At 37.8% G+C, this 14,348-nt stretch overlaps 1 protein-coding gene across 9 annotated transcripts in view; it reads left to right on the plus strand.

The window, feature by feature from the left end:
- The window catches only part of LOC102381098 (estrogen-related receptor gamma), a 265,118-nt gene that overhangs the window by 88,285 nt on the left and 162,485 nt on the right, over positions 1-14,348 (plus strand). For 8 of the 9 annotated variants that reach the window (XM_025192655.1, XM_025192659.1, XM_025192657.1 and 5 more), the window contains one exon: positions 10,283-10,698. In XM_025192655.1, the coding sequence (XP_025048440.1) occupies positions 10,296-10,698 (403 nt within the window). In that variant the 5' untranslated portion in view covers positions 10,283-10,295. Of the gene's footprint in view, positions 1-3,389; positions 3,408-10,282; positions 10,699-14,348 lie in introns of those variants that run through there. The other variant, XM_025192662.1, reaches the window with a different exon arrangement.

The raw sequence follows: 14,348 nt of genomic DNA on the forward strand, positions 1-14,348 counted from the left end.
CCCCTCCAAATGCAAGCAATTCCGTATCTCTGCATTGGCTGGAAACAAATCTCTTTACCAGGAGTGCATTTTAATGGAGAGCATGCTTCAGTTAAGTCACCAGAACCTTAACTGTATAATATTCAATTTCTTACCAACCCAGAACCAAAGCTTTTTATTGAGAGCCATGTTCATAAGGGTAGTGGAAGAATTAGTATTACAGAACTAAACCAGATTAGGGGGAATGTGAATTAGATTTGGTAACAGATGGTGCTGTGGAAATTAAAGGTGCTTTGCAAATGGAAGCGACAGCAGCTTGCCTCTTTTTCTCTCCTGTCTCTCTCTTTCATGCGCTTGATAGACGGGTATAAATCACAACAATCCCGTCTTGACAGCCAATTTCGAGAATTTGATCTGGTTAAAGACATGGCTTTCCTGCTCCACTCACTGAAACCGGCTTCTATTTTATTTTTATACAGCACCTTGTCATATTTAGGAAAGTGGGAGGCAGGATTTCACCTGCCTCCCTTTAATGAAATTTTCTTTAATTACAGTTTTAGCTCTTTAGTGTTAATTACTTTCCCATTCAGACTGAGTTCTCAGACTGTCTCACAGGAATTTTTTTCCCCTTTTTTTTTCTTTTTTCTCCCCCCACTCATGCATATGCTTTCATTTTTCTAAAGATGCCTTTCATTGTTGGAAGTTGTTGTCAGATCCATTATAATTAGATCCTAATTATCAAAATCATCATAATTGTGTAGGAAGAAAGCATCACAAACAACTGTTAAAGTTATAGCATCTCTTTTGACAGAAAAGAAGCCTTTTAGGAAGTACCCCAACATTATTTTTAAACTGGAGAGCACATGAAGATATGGATAACAAATGCTTTCCATACAAGTTACAGCTACTCAGATTAACTCCTTGTAGCTACTTATGCCGTCTCAAATGCCATTTTTTTCAGAAAAGAACAGAATAAAATTCTAGAGCTGCTGTTTGTTCATGTCAACTTATCCTCTTTTCTAGTGTTAAAATTTGACCCTCTAATTTGAGAACTTTTAGATATAATTTATACATTTTAAATACACATTTTTAATATAATATACATTTTGCAGTCATTGTGGCTGGTCTGAAAATGACCGGGCAAACTAGTGCCATGCTTAATAGCTTGGAGTTTCCTTAATTTTATGTTAATGGCTTTCAAAATGAAAAATAATTTTAAAAATAAATTAAATAAATCTCCTTCTCAGGAAGTGAAGAGATCAATCCCTAGAGCTGGCAACTAACAGTTAGTAGAAATAAAGCTTCCTACTGGCAGTCAAATCAAATGTAGTAACAACTCAACGACTCCCTGCTGATAGCTGACAGCATGGTGTAACACACTGGGACAAACATTCACTTAAACACTGATTGTGGGAAAACTTCATTTTCCAACTCTGTGTGTGTGTGTGTGTGTGTGCGTGTACGTGCACACAGGTATGTGTGTATGTGTGTGTAAAGGGAAGGGCTGAATCTCAGACTGGCTAAGGAAGCAGGGTCATTTGCTTCATAACTTTTTATGTTGACTCTTTAAGAAGGTCAGGATCTGATATCATTTCTAGTCTGCTTTTTAAAATCTCCTTCCCTATGAAATGGAGCTAGATTAAAAAATCATATTTTTCTCTTGTTTTGTCTATAAAAATCACCAAGAGAATTAGGTAATGAGACAGGCAAACGTGTACGTGCACATACCTACATGTTCACTTAGAAAGGCAGGAGAAAATCACTGAGATAAATTGTGGAAACTATGACACAAACTTTGAGTCTGCCTTGAGACTGATGGCAATTTCTTTTTTTTTTTCTCTCTCTCTTTTGAAAGTGATGAACAACAACTATGCCCTTGTGATCTGTAGTACTAGCTTTCTGACTGTTACAAGTAACTGCTTTTGATGCTGTAATCATTTCAAAATAATCCCTCTTTAGAAATCCTGTTATATTCTGGAATAAATCCTTTTGGTTATTTTTCTGGTTTCTTCATTTTTTTCCCTTGAACAACCATAGTGTTGATGCTCTTTTGCTATTTTAATGAATTGCACAATTATTATTACTATTATTATTATTTCTGCTGTTGTTATCATAATCGCAGTTCATGATCAGGAGACCTTTTGTCACTTTGCTTTCTATTCTTGGGATTGGACAGATCAGGTAGACTTCACTTGATACTAGATCAGAGAAAGCCAGGTGGATTTTTAACTATCTGTTTTCCACTGTATGCTAATATATGATGTAAAATAAAATAGTTTTCTTATAGTTGGATAAGATTTAATAAAAGCCTGCCTTTTCCCAATCTTCATTTTCATGGAATGAAAATGACTACCACTCTAGTAGACATGTTGTATCCTTTACACTATAACTTGTAGTTAGTACCAACAGTCCTTTAATATAAGTCTCTACAGTTCCTAGACAATGGGTTCCCAGCTTAGTTGAGGCCTATAAGCACTATATTAAGAACAGAATTTCATGTTTGAAACTAGCAAACTACTGGGGAAACAAAATGTAAATAACAGGAATTGAATAGCCTCACAATTGTAAATTCAAACAGCAAGCATGTTTTTATTCTACACACCCCAAAGTGAAAATTAAGACTCAAGTATCAGCCTTAACTATTTGATTGCTGAAGTTTGTTAATGCATGTTGAAACCTAGTACATACTATGAATAAATAGAAACATACATGTATCTTTTTTCATGGGGATTTCAGACACTCTGGAAGGATTTTCATTTAGCTGTCAACATTTTCTCATGTTGGTTTGTCTTCAATGTGTTCCCTACTTTTGAGTGCTTGAAAACAGAATTGTCTGAACACAAGAAAACTTTATTGATCCATATCTATTTCAAAGACTTGCGATTTGTAGAAAAGGGTGAGTCTCTTTTCTGCAGAAAGCTTACTGTGGAGGAGGCCTGTTAATGGCACAGGAGACCTCAAAAGATGACTGACTACCTGTCTTGTATGCATACCAGCCCAGCCTCTGGCTTCTTTACTTTTCATTCCATCCAAGAAGAGCACGCACCAACTGCTGAAACTTCCTTAGCCTGACGAAGGGTTTTTGAACCCGAAAGCTTGCTTAATAATTGTTTTCCAACTATTTAAGTTGGTCTAATAAAAGATATCAGATTCACCCAAAGAACCTTGTCAACAGTTGAATACATTTTACATGCATATGTGCTGTATTACCTTGGTTTTGTGACTTTTGTATCTGGGGGGCAGTAGGTTGCTTTCCTTTTGGAGGTTTCTTGAAACCAGTGTGTAATAGGTAACAGTGTAACAGTGTCCTCCTGGCCCTTTACCAAGCACCTGGTGTCTTGGCTCAAAGGTGCAAGGTCATTTAATTTTCTTCCCTGAGGATTTTTTTGTTCCCAAGGGAATGCCTGGCGCAGAGAAGTCCTTGTGTGGTATGATAAAATTTAAATCTTGCTGCTTACGAGCACTGTGAATTTCAGCTTCACAAGTAAATTAATCTCAGGATCTTTAAGCTCTGTGGGCTGTATGCTAGAAAGCTTGTGCATGTCTAAGGATATATTTAATTAAAGCTACATTAGTGCATATATACAGACTTGTTAAAACACTTAGTTTGTCTCAATAATATTGATTAAATAGCAGTAGTTTGTTTAATCTAAGTGTATTTTTGCTATTATTCCATTACTTTGAAGTAATCAGGGTAATAGTCATCATTGGTGAAATATCACGTTAGTTATAAAGTAATGCCATAAGAATTGATTTGGACTTGGCAGGAATGGAAATCTCTCTCTCATATAGTGCTAAAGCCTGATTTAGATGATTAGACTGTGAGTTTTAAGCATAATCTCAGTTCATATAAACCATGTGTATTGAACAGGCTTATAGGTGACTCTATAGTATGTAAGTGTCCATTAGATGAAGGAACACCTCAGACAGTTAATTATGCAAAACATCATGTATGTAATTACATAGTATTATTATGTATTTAACGGTTTTATTGATTTGCCAGTTGCTCACTTACAGTATTTAGAGCTATAAATAAGAGATGCTCACCCTAAATTGAAAGAGGTCCAAGCAAATGAGTGAAGGATAAATTACATGAGTAAAGCATTACTGCATCAGATCTAATCCTTAAACGAAGAAGCTGTCAACAATCGTAATTTGCAAGACACTGGGGTATTGCAGGACCATTTCCTTCCTGTTAATACAGTTTATCAACCAGGATGTGCAGGGAATCAACTTGTAATGGAAAAGAAGCAATGGTGATTACTTACAGAAATAAAAAGTGGGAGGAAAAATAGATTAAAACAATTCTACCTAAGTTTGCAGGGCAGGGAATTGTTATATTTATAAGTTAATAAGTTTGAAAATTTTGCAGTTTTCAAACAAGTTGGTTTGAAAAATGATGCAGTTACTTGAATGAGAGATGCAGTTGGGTGTCCCAGGAAATTGGCTTTTGAACTGAAACTGAATGACTGTATAGTCTTCTGTTCTCCTGTTTTAATGAGCATTGTGGTATGACTCAGTAGGTCACGTGCAGACTCATGATACCAACTGAGAATTTGAACTTTTGGTTGCATATTCTTGATCTCCAGATAACATAGGCTATTACTAATGGCAGGATGATGGCTACATGCCCTGCTTCCACAGCTCCCACTGTCAGCAGCTGTGAGCCATCATCTTTGGAAAGTAGCTGTTTGCCTACTTCATCTCCCCTGATAAAGATGGGATGGCAAAGACTGCTAGAAAGATTATTAGGAAGTGGAAACTTATATTTTAAAAAGTAGTTTAGCATTTGAACAGCAATATACAAATCATAGCTATTATTTCTTTGCACTCAATACTGCCGATTAGGTTGCATATGGACATTTCTTAATAAAGTCCTAATATGTAATAACAGTTTTTGGTGTGGTGGTGGTGGTGGTGGGGGGGGAGGATTAGGAGTGCTTACAATTGCAATTAATGATCTCATCCATTAGGTTAACCAGGCAGACCTTAAGATATTTCTTATTAAAAGAAGAAATCCTTTCTGTTCCTTCCCCCAACTAAGCCAGTGCACCTTAATGCAATGATGATATGTTAGACCCAGCAGTTGTCAAAGCATCGTATTACTGTGATGCCATAATGACACCCTGTCTCTGTAAAGTAGTCATGTTTTCTCAAATCACACGTTGCACCGTTGATTTCTGACATGACACTTCATTCAGTCGCTTTCCTTTTCTTCGGCATCGCCATTCTCTGACAATAGCAGCTGGTGCCCATTTTCTACTAAGTGATTCACATTTTGCCACTTTACTAGAGTGCAATTAGCTGAAGCAGAAAAAATGCTCATTGTAAAGTGGCTCAGCTGAAATTGTAACTCAGCTCTGTAACAAGAGCTGGTGAGAGAGTCTCGAGGTGACTTGGGTGTCAGTGCAAGAAGCAACGTTTTGGTTTCCTTCCATGCAGATACTTTTTCCTTTTACATTCAGAGAAGTGAACTACAGGAAATCACTGGCACATGCCTCACAGTTTTCAGTCTATTGATTCTGGTATAGAACAGTGCAATGTTACTAAAAGTGTATGACAGAAAAGATGGTGTTTGTGGTTAAAACCTGGGCCTTTCATTACGGAGAGTTGGCCTCATCACAGACTGCCTGTGTATAATCTAGGCCGAGGCTTTGTTTATACCTTGGTTTTCACATGTACAAAATGGCTTTTGTGAGACTATATCAGCTGAAATTTATTAAACACTTTGGGAAGTATTGGAAGGATGGCAACATTAAAGTGCAAAATGATAATTATTAGTGTGTGATAATACCTGTCTTGCTGAGGGCCATTTATAGTGGTTATAATAAAAAAGTGAACCATTAATGAATAATGACACACTATGACATCTGTGACACCAAAGAAATGCTTTTCTTTGAATAGAAAATAACTGATCTCTCATACCATTACGTGGAAACTCCGTAAATGTTGATCTTTACTTTTATTTTTAAATGGGGACCATTCTGATGGCTGGAATGAATCGATGCATGCTTAGTTACTGTATAGCACTTCTGAAGGTAGTATTGTTTCCTTGCTCCTGCTATATGTAGATTTTGTCCTGTTTTGGAAACCCAGAATAAAATAAATAATAGAATTACAGTATACTAATAATATGTTGTTTTATATCCTTTTAAAACAGGTAGAATGAAGGAAGGAAAGAAGAAATAATATTCTAAACTTGTAGTCAGATCTTGGTATAGAAAAATCTTTCATTGACTTGCATGGGAAGGTTTTCTCCTCCATGACTATGTAATTGAGCCCAATTAATTTACGCAGTCCACTAAAGTATTGAACTGCTTTAGCCAATCTCAGCAGTATCAATATCATTACTAGCATGGGAAGTAGGAAGAAATATGAATGTAATGTAATTAACAGATTCATTAATGATTATTAGAAAATTATTTCATGAACACAAAGCGCACAGTACATTGGTCGCTGTATTTTTGTGTGTTTTCTAAAGCAGTGAATTTGGTTTTGTAGCATCCTCTTGCTGTAACCTTCTGCCAGTAGTGTTTGTGCCAAATAATTAAACCTAACTCAGATTATTGATTCCTGTATCTTGTAGTTATAAATATGAAGGTTTATAGTGTAAGTGAGTGTGTGCACTTTTTTTTTTTTACTTAGTTTGAAGTAGGCTTCCCACTGCCTTAACAGTCTATCGTCCATGGATACAGAAATGGAAGTTTTGTTAGAGCAAATTATGCTCTTTTCTGGTGACTGAAGGTAGTGTTTGCCTTTAAACAGGCTTTTGCCTCCTGTTTATTCTTGAGTAGCAGAGAGAGCTCTGAGAAGGCACACAGGGGCATGCTCCACCTCCAGTGGAGCTATCAACTATTTGCCTGAAAATAACAATAAAGAAAAAAACAACCCCACCAAGACTTCAAAATAAATATAGTACACTTTTATATGACACGTGTTATTTCTATTCATAAACCTTAACTAAATTTAGATTTTTATTAATCCAATGTGACCTAAAAAAATTCTGCATTAACAGCACGATGTGGAATTGGGCTTATTCTCTTTGAATGCAGATAAAGCCATCATCTTGAAAATAGCTCTTTCTGACAAAAAGGTGTTCTTTTGAAATAAAGTCTTATTCACTACATTCCTTTTAGAGTTAATGTGAATTTTAGTGCCTCTAATTTTAGATTGAAGTGAGGTCTAGAATAAAACCTACCAGCTGACAATTGAATTTATAGATAGTTGTGAATATTTCAGGCTTGAATAATAGAGCTGTAGAATTTCAGAGACAGAGAGGAAGAGAGAATTAAGCTCCAACTGTAGTTTTAGAATATAATGCAATGGTGTCTAGGAAGTCTTCAATGTAACGAGCTAAGTAGTAATTAGGAGGGAACTAGTCTCTTACTGAAATCTGGTTTAGGCATTATTCCAAATGATCAATATGATGGTGGCCCAACTTGTTTTAGGTGTATGGCTCTTCAGCCTCTTCTGTTCAGAAGTGACACAGAAAGCAAAGACTAAAGTCAGCAGAAAACATGTGCCTGTTTCCCACACACTTGTCAACAGCCCAGGCATGCACATAGCCTCTGCTGCTGCTGCAAGGAGTTCAGCAAGTTTCATCCACTGAGAGCGAAAGCTATTTTCTCAGCTCCTTGGAGTGGTTAATGTTTGAACTAAATTTCTGCCCTCCTAATGTGCACCGATCCAGTTTACACCATTTAAATAGCAGCCAAAAGCAGATACACCTGGGTTAGCACTAGAAACTGCCACTTCAAAAGCATCAGCAGACTGGCTCTTACCTAAACAGATCTTGATCTTATAAAACAATCAGATTAAATTTTGGTTCTGACAGCTTCAAGTGGGAGAGACCTGCTTTTGTACTGGATAAGATAACATGCATCTGGACAACTAATTAGTTGTTGACTTAGTCTGAAGTAAGCAAATGATTGCTTTGGGAATGGAAGGGTGACGTTAGTACATGTACCTTCATAAATTATTCCATTACCTAGAGAAAATTTACCTGTAGGATTCAGAAAGAGAAGAATGTACCACAAGCCCAGCGATGATAGACTAGAGATCATGAAGTAACACATCTGTGGTTGTAATGGTGAGACTTGACATAAGGAATCTCAACAAAAATCTGGTGACAGAACGACCAGGTGCTTGTATTCAATACAAAGGCCTCAGGACCAGCATGGAGAAATAAAAAACCCGCCAGTTGGTAGATTGCAAAAGAGTTAATTGATATTTTTAATCATAGCAATATAAAATTCAGTGTCACAAAAAAGAGGAAGAGAGACAGAGACAGAGAGACACCATGTTTTAGTACCCTAATAACTTCTAACTCTAGTCTAAGATCATAATGTATGTGAGAGCAGTCCAGTAATTATAAGGTAATAAGTGGAGTGGTGGTGTAAGTGCTCTAAATTAAAACGAATTCGCAGAGCTGCTGTAAGTCAGTGCCGACCCGCTTTCTTTCAAACGTTGACTTGAGAAAAGTGCTTAGCCCAGAGTGCAAGTAGAAAGACAAGAGAGAGCTATCTATTAATTACGGCACTCATTAACAGTGATGGGTACAAGGCAGCAGGTGCAAAAGGAAAGGCATGCACTAGTGCAGGCTGGCAAGGGGATTTCTTCCCCCCACTAGTTCTTGAGGAAAGGACAGCACAAGCAGATGGTCCAGTGCCATAAGATATTTTCACGGTTTTAACCTTCCCATTTCCTTAGCTTCTCTGCTGATACAAAATACTCGCTCCTCCTGTTTGCCCAACCCCAAATAAATATTGATTTTAAGTTTAGAGGGGAAAAAAAACCTGCCAAACTTCAGCCAGGTTGCTTTTCATATTCACATGGAATTTGTCTTTTAGAGTAAAATTAACCATTGTGAAGAGATACTAACCAATGCCCTAGGGCCACCTACACCCAATGTTGTGTTGACATCTTGCTCTAGATGGATTTTTCTAGCAAGGGGCCATGTTCTATTTATTTATTTTATTTAGTTCTGTTAATTTATTATGATTTTTACCTCCTTGGAGAGGGGCTGGGCAGTGACATTCACCTGCTTAATTTCCTCACACCTTGGAGCACCTTTCAAAAGATCTCATAGTGCCCTAGGACAGAGAATCACTGTAATTTGAGTGAGCTTATGTAGTGGTTGTATTTCTGCTTAGAAAAAGTCACTGGAGAGTTACTCAGGACTGTCATCTGTACATTAGCAGCTTCTCAGAACAGTGTCAAAGGCTTTGCTCAGCAAGCCATTTACTACTGTGGCTTTATAATTATAGCTGCACACAGGAAAGGTAACATCTGATCAGAAACTTTCCAGTTATTATTCTTTTCCAGATACTAAAACAAAAAGGGCAGTTTAGTTTTGGGTACAGAAAAGAAATATTCTTTTTTTGTGGGTGTGTGGGGCAGGGAGTAAATTTATCACGGTAAAAGTCTTGTTACTCTGCTTTCAACTCCGAAAAGGCAAGAATTAAGAAATAGGGCAGTTAAGAATGTCACCTTTTGAAAGACAAAACTTTTATCCATTTCCTCCATTTTTTTTTACCCAGAATGTAACATGTAAAATGTCAACTCTTGTAGAGTTGTAGATATATGGGGTACTGGCATAGTTATTACTGGTTAGTCTGAGGATAATGGCTAAAAAGTAATTGCAGCCAGAGCTGATGAATCATTCTACTTAGATTTTGTGAAACTGGAGTCCAGCCTTAATTATTTGTTAGAATCTCAAGATGATGTGTTACTCCATTACTAAATAGCTATATATAATGCAGCAATTTTAATAAAAAAAAAGTGAGTGGGAGACTTATTCCTGAATTCCAGGGTCAGATCAATAGACAGTGCAGTCATGCTTTACTGAAATATGCTGACAAACATTTGTTACCAAGCAAAACATTTATCTGTTCAAACTTAGAAGTGTTTGATTTCAGTGAAGGTAGAATTTATGCAAGGAGTTTTGCAGGGGGGGAAATGAAATGCATTCTAGCAATCAAATGGGGTTTTGAATTCTTTGACTCACCAATTGACAAATTCCAAATTTAGAGAGTTGCTTTGAAATTGACGCACAGGCTAGTAGTTGGAAAAATTGGGGGGGGGGGTGGAGTGGAGGATTTGGTCTCTTTAAAGTTTTTGTTTACTGCCTGTCTGAAGCTTTGATAAAGCTCTGTCATGCCCTTATGCTGATTACCTTCATGTAGAACAAGAGGTATTGACTAATGAATGAATGATGTGCGGTCCCTAGCCCTTGCAGAGCAGTCTTAAAGAGCACGGTCTTTAATACACAGATTCTTTTCTCCTTCTCTCTCCCACAATGCAGGCTTGTCTGCAGAATGTCAAGCAAAGATCGACACATTGATTCTAACTGTTCGTCATACATCAAGACGGAACCATCAAGCCCCGCCTCTTTGACGGACAGCGTCAACCACCACAGCCCTGGTGGCTGTTCAGACGCCAGTGGGAGCTATAGTTCAACCATGAATGGACATCAGAATGGGCTGGACTCGCCATCCCTCTACCCTTCCGCCACGGGGCTTGGAGGCAATGGGCCAGGCAGGAAACTATATGAGGACTGCTCCAGTACCATTGCTGAAGATTCACAGACCAAGTGTGAATATATGCTGAACTCGATGCCCAAAAGACTGTGTTTGGTGTGTGGTGATATTGCGTCAGGGTACCACTATGGGGTGGCTTCCTGTGAGGCCTGCAAGGCTTTCTTCAAGAGGACAATTCAAGGTTAGTGCTCGTTCACACTTCTCCCTGGCTGTGTTAAACGGTGTAATCCCAGTGCCTCCTCTTCCTCCTCTCTCCCATGAACTGTTTATATTTCCAGTATCTGGCACTACTGACTTGACTCATGTAAAACTCCTTTGGCCTTCATGTGGGAAATCTGTCTGAGCTAAAGGACTGTCAGGTCCAGCCCACAAGCATTTCTATTTTGACTGCCAAAGGTAGGCAAAACTGTGTGGCACCCTACACATCTTCAGGTTTTTGTTTTTGTTTATTCCTCAGTAGGAGATCCTCAGGGACATGGATAAATAATTGCTGTTAAGAAAACTGGTTGTTTTCTGAAGGTTGCCATGGCTACCTCTTGAGTGAGTCTCCTTGAACCTACCTTTGTGCATAAGCATCTTGCTGCACATTTTGCTCCTAGCTGTAAAATGGCACTTCATTGGTTGGCAAAATCCAGTTTATTTTTGTTAAAGCTCTAATCCATTTAGAAATGAAACAAAATGTAATGTTGTAGTGTTTTGTGTGCATCAGTGGATTAGTCCCTGGCCTTTCACCTCTAAGACCCTACTGCAGCCTTAACCAGATTCACCAAATATCTTTCAGATAACATTCTATGTGAAATAAGTTAGTGAGCTTCGGTCTCGGTCCTATAATCCGCATTACAAACCTGTTTCTAATGCCTGTCAAAAGCCACCGTGTATTTCAGCATTAAACAATACAAATGTGATAATTTGCATGTCCACTGGTTTTACCCAGGAAGCCAACGTAAAGAAAATAACTGTTTACTTTCATTTAGATCTCATCTTCTCAAGTCAAATTGAAGATGTTTTGTTTGAAGAATGTGAGGCCAATCCTGGCCTCTTCAGGAATATAGTGTCACGTTAAATTAAGGTCCAGCACCCAGATCCAAATTTAACTCTTCAGCAAGAGTGGCTTGATATTTCAGAGTTTCCAAACACCTGGAAAAACTCATTGAACACAATGAGGTAGTCAGTGTCTTTGAAAAGTAAGACACTTGTGCCAGAGAGCTTAAATTTGGGTGTATTTTCTTAACTTCAGGCACCCCTATTTGAAAATTTTGACCTAAGTTTCTTGACTGTATAACTACGTATTTAACGTAAATTTGGTGGACCATTGTTTTGATTTAGCCATTCCTAGCTGTGTTCTTAAGCCCTTCTATAAAACTGTTAGAAGAACCCAATTTTTTTAGTTTCCCCTCTCATTTCTCTTCTCCCCCAAAGTCCTTGCATTGTTGCTGAGGAATGCAGGATGCTGCTGCTGATTCTGCAGCCTGCTGGTGGCCAGGCATTTAGGTATGTCCTTTTTTTGCAGAAATTTGAGATGTTCCCTTTCCTCAGTAGGCTGCGTAGTGGCTTTCACTAGGCTTCCCATTCTTTTCCACCTGGAAGCTTTTACTTAGATCTATACAATGGGCTTAGTCATATACTTCTTATTCAGGCAAAACTCCTATTAAAATCAATTAAACAAATTTTAAGTAGAATGAGGAATACAATATTGGATTTGTAACGGCAGACAGCTCTACTGTTGTATAGGTGGATACCAAATGATTATTAAGATTGTTTCTGGTGTTACATTGTTGTCAAAGGGACTTAAGCATGTGATTAAAGTTAATCACGTTAAAGCTTTTCTGAATCGGGGCCCATGTTAATATAAAACAGCCATGTATATTAATGAGGTTGCAACTGTTTGTTACAATATTCAAAAGAGGAACATTGGATTTTAATTGTTGTTATGAAGTTTGAAGCCACTTTGTTTGTAGAGTTGGTGTACACTTATTTAGATTCATTTGTACATTACGTAGTCAGTTTGAGTGCACAGTTACAGTAATTACACATGCATATAGACCTCAGGCCTTGCCTTCATAAAAATCAGACCTTTTGAGTTAGATAATTTCCTTTGACCTTCAAGAACATTATCAGGAAGGTTCAACAGTTTATACAGTAGAGTAATAGATATTTTGAAGCTACTAAACTTTAGCGAACATGGTTTTCACAAAGAACCTTTATCTAATTACTGTGCAATAAGTATCTTACAAACCAAATAGATACACCATTATTTTAGTTCTGTCTTCATTGTGAAAGAAAGAAGCTAACCCTTTAACTGAATAAAACCTTGACTTCCGACATTGATGAATAGCCTACAATTTTACTCCATACTATAGACAGCAAGTTTCTGGGCCTTGAAGTACAAGACAGAAACATCATTCTCCAGATTAGCAACTTGGACTTGGTCATACAACTTGAACTAGATCTGGCAGCTGAGCAGAAGCTTTCAGTAGGGATACAGTACTAGCTGCATCAGCAGGTGTTGCTGCACAGTGATATAAAGAAAAATATGCAATGTGGCAAATAAAAGCATTGAATGGAAAAGCAAAAATAAAAGAAATCAAGGAAGGGATAGAAAGATGCCACCTTCATTTAACATACAGGGTTGTCCTCATTAATGGTATTGACTAAGGCTAAGTACAGACACTCAAAAAGACTGAGGCTGAATCAATTCAGTCCTTCCAAGTTAGTCTAAGCTGCAAGGATTAAACTGAAAAACAATGACACACATTTACCTGTTATTCAGGAAATGCAGCCACATACCTGCAGTGGCTCAGGTGAGAAGCTGTGGGGTGCTAGAGCACAGATCTCTGGTACTTCCTCTTACTGCTGCTCCCAAGGTCTCTGGGATTTGTAGTCCAGCATCACAGAAGCAGGACTGTGCAGGGTTGCTTCCTCTTCCTCTTCCAGGTACCTCTGGGATGTGTAGTCCACCATCGCAGCCAGCAGTAACTTCCCACAAGTTTAGGAGCAAGGCAAACTGTACTCAGGGGAAGGGGGTTTTATCTCCCCTCCCTGGCTCCAGACCCCAGCCTAGGGCTGGAAAGCATGCTGAAATGCTGGGGGACTCTGATTTAACTTAAACCAGGAAGGGGTCTGGGACAGAAGTTTCATAAAGTAGTTTGACCTAAATCAAGTGGATCAAATTATAGGACATTACAAGTGACCTGCAATAACTAAGGCAAAGATGACTTTTATAGTTTAGAGGAGGAGTACGCTGAGAGGGCTTTGCATTTGAACATGTATGGATATCTCTTTTGATTTTTTGGTAGTCATTTTCTACAAAGGGCAGAATTTAGCCAAAATATTCTTGAAGTTACTTTTTCACTATATAGTCTCTGAGTTCATGATTCATGTTACAGTCTCCCCATCGGTATAAATGGTTTTAGTTCATAATTAAATAAGAATAAATAAGAAGATATGCAGATACAAAGAGGGACATAAATAAGGAATAAAAAAACCTAACTGAATCTGTAAGAATTGCTTATCTGAAATAAAAGAATTGTTTCTTTCAAATGCTAATATGTCATATCTGTTAGGGAATTAAACATAGGTTTCTGTGTAAAAGGCTGCATGTTATTTATCAGACTTCCCTAAGTTACCATTCATAAACTACTAAGTGAGCTCACATTATAGGTCACAGCATTTCTCAATTGAAGTTATTGGCAAAACTCCCATTGACTTCAGCAGGAGCAAGGTTGGGCTGATGCACTCAGGTCATGAAGTCAGTTTTGTGCTCACTAAGAGACTGATACACTTTTCATTGAAGTCAAGGGGGTTCTTTCCATTTTCTTCAGAAGAGTGTAT

The sequence above is a fragment of the Alligator sinensis genome, unplaced genomic scaffold (genome assembly GCF_000455745.1).
Source record: "Alligator sinensis unplaced genomic scaffold, ASM45574v1 scaffold1723_1, whole genome shotgun sequence".
In the NCBI taxonomy this organism is placed as follows: domain Eukaryota; kingdom Metazoa; phylum Chordata; order Crocodylia; family Alligatoridae; genus Alligator; species Alligator sinensis.